Source organism: Austrofundulus limnaeus, unplaced genomic scaffold, assembly GCF_001266775.1.
Source record: "Austrofundulus limnaeus strain Quisiro unplaced genomic scaffold, Austrofundulus_limnaeus-1.0 Scaffold253, whole genome shotgun sequence".
Lineage (NCBI taxonomy): Eukaryota > Metazoa > Chordata > Actinopteri > Cyprinodontiformes > Rivulidae > Austrofundulus > Austrofundulus limnaeus.
In genome coordinates, this window is record NW_013952655.1 from 515153 (window position 1) to 524867 (window position 9715).

At 39.3% G+C, this 9715-nt stretch overlaps 1 protein-coding gene across 3 annotated transcripts in view; it reads right to left on the reverse strand.

Annotated features, from left to right (window-relative positions):
* Positions 1-894: 894 nt before the first annotated feature.
* Positions 895-9715, reverse strand: part of hpn (hepsin) — a 34014-nt gene continuing 25193 nt past the window's right edge. For 2 of the 3 annotated variants that reach the window (XM_014020493.1, XM_014020491.1), the window contains 3 exons: positions 9351-9493; positions 9035-9199; positions 895-2047 (listed from right to left, as the gene is read on the reverse strand). In XM_014020493.1, coding sequence (XP_013875947.1) covers positions 2003-2047; positions 9035-9199; positions 9351-9493 — 353 coding nt within the window. In that variant the 3' untranslated portion in view covers positions 895-2002. The remainder of the gene's footprint in view (positions 2048-9034; positions 9200-9350; positions 9494-9715) is intronic. The other variant, XM_014020492.1, reaches the window with a different exon arrangement.

Sequence of the window (9715 nt, forward strand, 5' to 3'; positions counted from 1 at the left end):
TTAATAACGTGGAGACGTTACCGCACTCCCTGGTTGAAGCAGCACATGCTTTATGTCTTACTTCTTTATTGAATGAGAAAATGGGAGGAAAAGTTCTGGATGGTTGCTGGATGAAAGTCAGCAGACATGCGCACTCAGGTCAGTTTTCCACAATCAGAATAAACTGATCGGATTATTGTTCAGATTATCAGTCAGCATAAACCACCCCTCTAATTCCAATTTCAGATTGAGCTGAATCGGGATCAGAATAATCCAAATGGGGTGTTTACAAGACACATTTTTATTCCGAATGGCCGTTTAATCCGATTACATATGTCCATGTAAACGTAGCTGATAAAGAAGGAAGACAAACAGCATGCATTGCTTCACCAAAAATAAATAAATAAATAAATAAAAATCCTCGCATCACCTGTAGCTCAACTGGGGAGTGTGAATCCATTCTGGACACTCAGAAGATGTTTATGTTCATAACGGAAGTAGAACTTCTTCTTCTGTGTATTTTTTTAGGGAAAGTTAACAACTCTGCCCATGTCAGTGCTTCTATTCTGAATAAAAGCCTGGTGCATGTAAACATTCGTCGTGATCGGATTGTGCCCATGTAAACGATACATTCGGATTATTTAATTGGAACACATTTAAATCTGATCAAAGATTTTTGCGCATGTAAACTTACATGAGGGCTGGGGAGAATAACGTTTAGTGTTCATTTGATTGTACAACAGTTTATTTGACTGTATTTTAAGTAACACTCCCAAAGGTCGCTCTTAAAACATCTGTTTACTAAACTCCCCACCATCCCAATTCATTAAAAATTTATTCAACATGTGAAACTGTGCAAAGTGAAATGAACAGAACAAAATATACAAAACACATCTCTTTACATATAAAGCCAGTTTTTTTATATAAAAAGAGTAGCATCCARCTGTAACTAAACGTAAGCATAAATTGTATATACAGTAAAACCATATCAAAACAAATCTCCTGTTTTATATCATTGAAGTTAGATCTGACTCCATAGGATGAGCACAATCAGTAGATATACTGAACACACATTCATTCACAGCAGCAAAAGAAATTTGTATTCAGAATACAGAAATTACCAGTAAAGTCTGTCATTGCTGTTACAGTTTTAACTTGCAAATGTTTGAATATTGCATATTTACAACATATCTGAAATATTATTTAAAATAATATTTAAAACAAAACACAAAAAAAAAAACAATGAGAGCTTGAACATTTTAACCATGATTACATCTATGGTGCAGGACATGGTGTGAGGAAAATTTATTTTTACAGAAAAGACAAACTCCTGCCCTTATAATAACTTTTCCTGTAAAATAAAATGACAGGTTTACTTTGTCGCAACTTCAAAACTTTCCAGTATTTTATTAATCAATATTACTTAATTTTTAAACTCTGAGGGTTTTTCTTTCTTTATCTGCATGGCTCCGTCTGCAGGAACATCAGCACTGAAGACAAAATTTCGTCTGCTGTGAACTAATGAAATCCCCATAYAGAGTTTCCTAAAACAAGAAGACTCACTGTTCCTTCATTTACATCGTTTAGACTGATCTGAGCTTCATTATCTCTAACGCATTTTATGGCTACTCAGGCTCAGAGATTACAGAGGTTATTTCTAACTCAACTCATCCTCATTCTCAGTTCTTCTGGGAAAATAATCCTGTGTTTATTAATAATCTGTTTTTATTTTATCCCTCCAGTCATTCTGACATTCAGCCTTTTTACTTCAGGTTCTTGCATGAGCTGTTCAGGTTCACCACCTTTTTGCTTTTATCTTTGCAACTTCATGTTTTTGATGCAGGTTTGGTGACATTCATGTAGGCTCAAAAACCAGGCAATTCCTCAGTAAATTGTTTCAACAAAAACAGAAATATGAAGCTGCATCAAAAGAGGAATTTTACAGTTTTTCATCTTCTTGTCACCAGATCTCAGTATCTTCCATGAACAGTGACTTTCTCATTCAAAAGAGAGGGCAGAAAGCTCATATTCGGGCCATTTTGTGAACACCAGGTGAGTTGTGGTAGTTCTACAAAAGAAAAGAGACAAAGAAATGTGAGATGTGTCAGAGGGAAAAAAGTGCTTTGAATCTTTCTGTGTTTTGAAAGCAGCATTTTAAGGTATTTAAGACAGAAAAACAAAGAATAGGCAGTTGTGTGTTTAGCAGAGTTTGAATTAGGAGAAAGGCTTCATGAACTTTTTATTACATACACTGTAAAAAGCACCCTGTAAAAAAACTAAAATTATCCTTCATTTCTTTATACTTTGCTTTGAAAAGACCAGACTTTTAATCTTTGAAAGTGGTATTTATCTACAGATCTTTGGGCAAATGTCTTTTGACATTTGAATGTCCAATTCCATACCACAATGAAGTTATCAACTTATGTTACCTTCAGTTGTTATGAAAAAGTTGGGTACATCAACAATAATGGGGCAGCTGTGGCAGAGTGGTTAGGTGAGTCTTTCTCTAACCAAAAGGTTGCCAGTTTGATCCCCCGTTCCATCTGTCTCAGTCCTTGTGTCCTTGGGCAAGACACTTCACTTGCCTTGCCTACTGATAGTGTTGAGAGGGTCCGGTGGACCCGGTGTATGGCATCCCTGCCAGTCAGTGTCCCCAGGGCAGCTGTGACTACACATCACAATGTTAGTGTGTGAATGTGTGTGTGAATGGGTGAATGTAAGTGTAAAGCACTTTGGGATCCGGAGGGACTTGATAAGGCATTATTTAAGTTCAGCCCGTTTACCATTTTACCAATAAATTTGATTTTGCATCAAAGTCTATCTAAACTCCTTGAAATTGGCCTCTGTCTCTTTAAGGAGCTCCTACCATTTGAGACACAAATCACTTCAGAACGTTTTAAAAAAAAAGCTTTCAGGGTAGGGTGATCTGTGACTGAGCTCCAAGGAGACTGAGCTTAATGCTGCGTTCCAGTTGTCCTCGAAGGTCGTGCATTTCGAGTTTCCAAGCTCTATTTTTCAACTGGAACGCCCCCTGAAGTCGTACTTTCGAGTCGAGAGGTCGGCGCATCCAAACCATACCCGAGCAGCCCAAGCATGTGTCATCATTTCAACATGGCGGCCGCACGCATGAAACTCTTTACTTTTATGTTTTTTAGCAGTTCTGTGTTGTTTATTTTACATAGACAAACTTGTATTCCTTTATAGTGATAATTAAAATATATGTTTTAACAAGTCTTTTAGCAAGTCTTAAAAACCGCATGCCATCTGCGAGGGTTGCCTGGGGCCAGATCACAACAGGCTGACACTGACTCTGCAGGCCTCCTGTCCTTCCTGTTGGTGCCTTCCTCTCAAGGAGAAAGAACGCCGGCTGGCCATTATTCTCTGCTTGAAGAGGAATTCCCCGTGGCGGAGTATTATCTGTTAGAAGAGGTGCTAGACATCTTTGATGCTAGGCAGGACTCTGACTATTCCGCCTCTGATGTTGGAACAGCGGCAAGTACCTCTGCTCCCCTCCAAGCAGAGGAACTGGAGAGAGGTGCGTCGCCTTCTCAGGCTCACTGCATTCTGAGGTCAGCAACGACTCCTCTCCCGGCAATGGGCGCACTAGTTAGCGTGCTGCCTGACATTATCACTAAAGCAGCAAAGGCTAAAGACATTCCTCTTCCTCCACTGCAAGCCCCACCTCCCATGATGACTTGGCGGGTAAATTTGCTTTGGCAAACTTGAGTGGGTGCAATCTGGTTTGGCCCGTTTTCAGCGGTAATGGCGTACCTGTCCAGAGCTGTGGCTGAAATGCTACAACAGAAGGCACAAGTTTCTACCTTTTCACACATCATGAGGGTGGAAAATTTCCCACCTGTCTCACCGCTGGAGCCCAGCCTGACGACGTTGTTTGGGTTAGAGTTGCAATTTCTGCCTCGAACCTTTTTAGGCCCAAACAAAACTAGTTTAGGGTAAGGTCGGCCCGGCACACCAGACGGCGGCCTGTGTCTCCTTCCCCACAGGACCAGATCATGGCAAGACTCACCGATCGGTCCCACCAGTGTGCCATCTAGTCCACAGTGGCAACAAACAATATCGACCTTTCAGCCTTTGCCATCTCCAAGAAGACTAAAAAGATTAATATTCTGCCAGAAGACACAGAGGACTTCTGTAATTTTGCAGACACCATCATGAATCTCAGCAGTCTGCTTTGCCCGTATCACTGGTTGGTAGACTCTACTCCAACACCAAATGTGGCTCTACCCACTGTCTCATATCCCGGAGAATATGAGAAAAGAGTTGCTGGAGGGTCCCATCTGTCCAGATGGTTTATTTGGTCCCCAGGCATGCTCATGGACCAACCCGTTAAAGGAGATGTGACTGAGGAACAAGAAATGACTGGGGGTGTTGTTTAAAATGTGCCATAATCTCACGGTCTCTAAACAGCACTTGTTTCTTGTTGTTCCACCTCTCCAACCTGATCATGAGCCGACGCCAGCACGCTGTGCTGGTCGGATGGACACAATTTTTTCAGCCTTCCTCCTTTCACCTGGCTGTGGATGAGGCAGAGGATGTGCAGTGCAAATCCGTTAAGTGGTGCTTCACAATCGCCTTGACTGCATCCGGCAGCAAATCCCTACATGGAATTCTATGCTGAAGCTGACTTGCAGCCCTTTCGATTCGTGCCCCCATGGGTCACTCAAAATTTTCTGTGAGTGACGGTGGCAGGGGTTCTGGTTTGGTCCTTTATCATGACAAATGCAACACAGAAAGTAGAGGCTCGACTGCTCTCTGAGCACAAGTCGAAGTGGCGATGTCTGTGTTCCATGGACAGGTGAATGGATCACCTGATAAGCAAAGGGTACACGCTGCAGGTTGCAGCAGCACCCCCAGGTTCAGTGGAGTCCTGGAGATGAATCTGTCATCTCCACAGCAGACTCTGGCTCTTCAGTCTGAGTTACACGAACTCCTGATGAAAGAAGTCATTTCCAGGGTTCCCTGCGAAAAGGAAAATAAGGGTTTTTACTCTGTATTTCCTGATATCCAATAAAGCAGGCGGGATGCGACCCATTTTGGATATTTCTTATTTCAACAAATCCATCATGGAGGGACCTTTTCACATGCTGACGATTAGACGGGTGTTGGAATGTGTTCACCATATTTTCACATCCCCATCATCCCCAAACACAGAAAATTTCTGCATTTTTCATTCCAAAACGTTCAGTGTCACTTTTCCCCAGAACACAAAGCCATTTCAGGACTCACACTGTATCTGGATCAAAGCTTGTTCCCCTAACGTGAAGTTGGAAATCAGATTGTCCACGTGAGGATCAAGTGTGTGTATCTGTTCGTCCTCTTTCCTACATGATCTTCAAACTTTAAAAATCACTTAAAATCACAAGATTGTCAATAAATTCTGAAAATATTCAGTAAGAGGATCGAGAAGGAATTTGACATTGGTTCAACTCTTGTCATCTTTATTATTTTAATTCAAAGATGATGTGTACAGTGCAGAATCATCATCTGCAGCATCAGCAGGTTGAAAACCTTGCAAACAAAGAAAGCAATAAAAAGCATGTTTTAACTAAATCTCAATGAAAAAATATTAATTCATAAGAGTTTTTACTCTGATATTTTGGTATAGTTCATCAATTTAATCATCAGTTTAATTTAATTCAATTTACTTTTATAAATTAAACAGTTAGCTATTTACTAAAAGAAACACAACCAGCATTTCAATCAATGGAAGCTAAAACTTTCAAATCTCCTATTAACAAGTTTATTTTAAATAATCACTTATTTTACTTTCAGAACTAAAAAGGACCTAATCCCATCAAGATCAATCACTTCTCAGCTCTCTAGAATTAAATTATTAAATCAAATAAAGTACTTGTACTGTCAATTTTAGACAGTAAAATGTTTTAACTTATATGTAGGATCAGAATCACTCATTGCATGAACCAAACAAACACACTTAAAGCAGCATCAGACCAACTTAAAGGGATCCACTATTAGTTGTAACATTAGACTTAATTTGGTAAACATTTATTTTAACTCTAAAATAAAGACTAAAAATACTGTAAGCTGTTTAATTTTGTACATTTTCAAAAATAAATTTTAACACACACTGAGCCATTTTATTTACACGCAAAGCCTTCTGGGTAAATGATGACGTGGACAGGTCCTCGGTGTGAGCGAGCTATATCCACCCTGAAGGTTAATCTTGGACAATATCTGATGATCGACTCTTTTAAATGAAACCAGAGAGCGTTGACAGAGAGGAGAAGGTAGAAATGACTCAGCCTGTAACTGAAAATATRGATGGAGGACAACAGAGCTGCTTCATGGAAGAAGAACCTCAGCTTAGCCTGTAACTGAAAATATAGATGGAGGACAACAGAGCTGCTTCATGGAAGAAGAACCTCAGCTTAGCCTGTTAGTTTGCTCTAGCGCCGACCCTATATTGCCTTATATGTATTAGCTCGGCGCTAGCGGGACAAACTAACAAGTTAACTGAGGTCCTCCATCTATATTTTCAGTTGCAGGCTGAGTCATTTTTGTGTTCCCCTCTCTGTCATGTGGATGGAGGACCTCAGTGACGAGAGGAGAATGTGTAGTGCTGAGCTAATACATACAAGGCAACATAGTGTCTGGGTTAATGCTAAAGCTAACAAGTTAAGCTTGGGTTCTTCTTCCATGAAGCAGCTCTGTTGTCCTCCATCCATATTTTCAGTTACAGGCTGAGTCATTTCCCTGAAAAAAAAAAAAGAAACCAAACAAAGCAAAAAAAATGTACGAAAACAATATGACTCCCGCTTACGCTTCGAGTGCACGGGTCGTAATAAATGATTAGGAGGCAACAATGTTTTTGTTGATTGGGCTAAGTATACAGGAGTTACAGATCAAAATGTTTCACACATCATCTTAGCACCACCTATTGGTGGATGAATGTAGTTTTTTTTGTATTAAATAGCAATGTACACTATTTTTACTATGAAAAACTTCCAAATCTCTGATAATTTTGGCTCCATGAATGATTTTGTGAATTGTTTCATTTAAGACAGTACAGGCCATGCCACTTTATTTGTGCATAAAATGCGTTTTAGGTTTAGGCTCAGGGTGAGGGTCTAAAGTTCTGTGCCAAATTTCATGATTATCTGATAAGCCATTTTTGTGTGAATTTGATTTGTTTATAGCTAAATGGTTTTAAAATTTGGCCACTACCTTAGAACTGGCTCGTGTACTATGTGTAATGAATGAATCAATGAATAACAGAACATATACAGTAGGGTTCTGCTGCTGCTTTTCAGCTGTGTTCCCCTGCTCTGCGGGCTTGGACCCCTAATATTACTACTAATAATAAAAATAATAATATTGTAACTAGAACTGCGAAGCAGTTATAACCAGAGTCTAAGCCCGTTGATGAATGCTGATCTTGGTCCATGTCATCCCCAGCATTCTATCGGCGTATGAACCACAGAGTTATAGGAGTATGTATAGGGTCTATTTGAGGACTTAATGTCTTAAGATAGATTTAGGTCTCTAGAAATAGGTCACTCTATATCCATATGTCCTCTGTCGCCTATTTTCTTGTTGTTTTGTTTTGTTTTTTTACTGGAAGCTGCAGTATTAACGTCCATAAATCATACAACATATATTACTGTGCCATCTCATGTCCAAACCATCTCAATCTGGCCGTTCAAACATTATCTTCCAGTTGTTCATCTAATCTGTTGGACTTCTGATGATCTCATCTCAACATCTTCAGCTCGTCCACTTTTCTTTCTCCACTCCAACTTGGCTGGGGTTCTTTTCTTTAACTTTTTATCTCACTCCCAATTTTCCTGGCTTGACAATGATTTAAAAAAATGGTAAAATGGACTGTACTTGTATAGCGCTTTTCTATCCATCCAGGACACTCAAAGCCAGGATTATTCAACTAAATTGCTCCGGGGGCCACAGTTACTGCAGGTCAGCAGCTGAGGGGCCGATCATCCAGCAATTAGTTATCATGTGAATAAACCAAGTGTTACAAAGATCTGTTACCTTTGAATTAGTTTATTTKGCTGCATTTAATCATGAATACAACATACAGAACCCTATAAAAGTAGTGATAATTAAACATTATCAAAAACAAAAAGAACACATTATGCCTCCTATTTGACACAATTATTTTGACATCTCTTACTTGTCAAATTTTTAAACTTCACTTTCATCATTTTATCTTCAACTGCTTGTACTTTTAACTGTCTTGAGTGTTTATAGAAATGGTTTTTACCAGCTTCTAGCCAAGATTCTGATGTTTCTGTAGATACCAAACATGCCTATGTTTAACTAAACGAACTTAGAATAATTAAAGTAGAAAACCGGGGGTTTGGGCTGAAGAGATGAACGAACCAATTGGTGGGCCAAACATTGGTCACTCGTGGGCCAGATGTGGCCCGTGGACCGCCAGTTTAATAGCTCTGCTCAAAGAGCTTCACACTACAATCTGTGTCCTCATTTACCCATTCACACAGCACTCTATTATGTCTCTGCAAAGCTAACATGTACAATTAACTATGGAAACTAATCAGTGCCAGTCACATTCATACACTGATGGGACACACATCAGAGGCATTAGAGGTGAGGTGTTTTGCCCAAGGAAACAACAACTGAGACAGCTGGACGGGGATCGAACCAGTGACCTTCCGGTTCCAGGATGACATATTATTTAAGGTTGATTCATTGCTTTGATTTGTTTGTTATATCAACACAACAAAAGTTTAGGAACCTTTTTCTGTTTGAGTGATTCACAGGTCAGTGCTGAGTGGCTCAGCAAATAAAATAAATTTTCTGAATATAATCAGGTGCTGGACTGAAAATCAGTGAGTCTAAGAACAAACCTTCAGAAAGCCTGAAGACATTTGATCAAAACCATTTATGGGATTGAAAGAAAGTCTGTCTTCTTATGAGCAAAGTACAAAGAAATAAAATATTACTTCAGACATTTGTACAGTTCTGTCTATATAGACTTTATCATTAAATTATCAAAAAATAAAAATGCCTTGACAAAATTAGGTAGGTCTTTTACCCTCATGGCTGTGGAGATCCAGGGCAGAAACCGAGACACTCTGGTGTAGACGCCAGGTTTCTTGGCCATGGCACAGCCAGTTCCCCAGCTCACCACTCCCAGCAGACGATAACGACTGCTTTTAGACAGGCAGTCAGCTGCTACAAAAGGACCACCACTGTCGCCCTGAATTCACAGAAAATACAGCTGTCAAAACTAAAATACGCAATGATAAAAAACACACACAGATACACACAGACATCAAATAACAGACACAAAGAGAAGAGATCAAGCATACATCATAAGAAAAAAAAAACACATTTAAACTGTCTCTGACCTGACAGGCATCGATGCCTCCTTTCTCATAGCCCGCACAAAACATACTGGTGGTGATTTGGTTGTCATAGTAATCAGGAGCATTACAGACAGCATCACTGATGATGGGGACATTGGTTTCCTGGAGAACATCTGCAAGATGGCCTGTGTTTAAAAATTAATTTTTAAAAAAACATTTACTTAAACAGAACCATCTAATGTGTGTAACTTTCTGTCTCATGTCCTTTTAGGACAATTCTATAAAAAACAACATCTTCATCTTTTTTCTGCATATTTATGTAGTGATAGAATAGAATAGAATAGAATAGAATAGAATAGAATAGAATAGAATAGAATAGAATAGAATAGAATAGAATAGAATAGAAC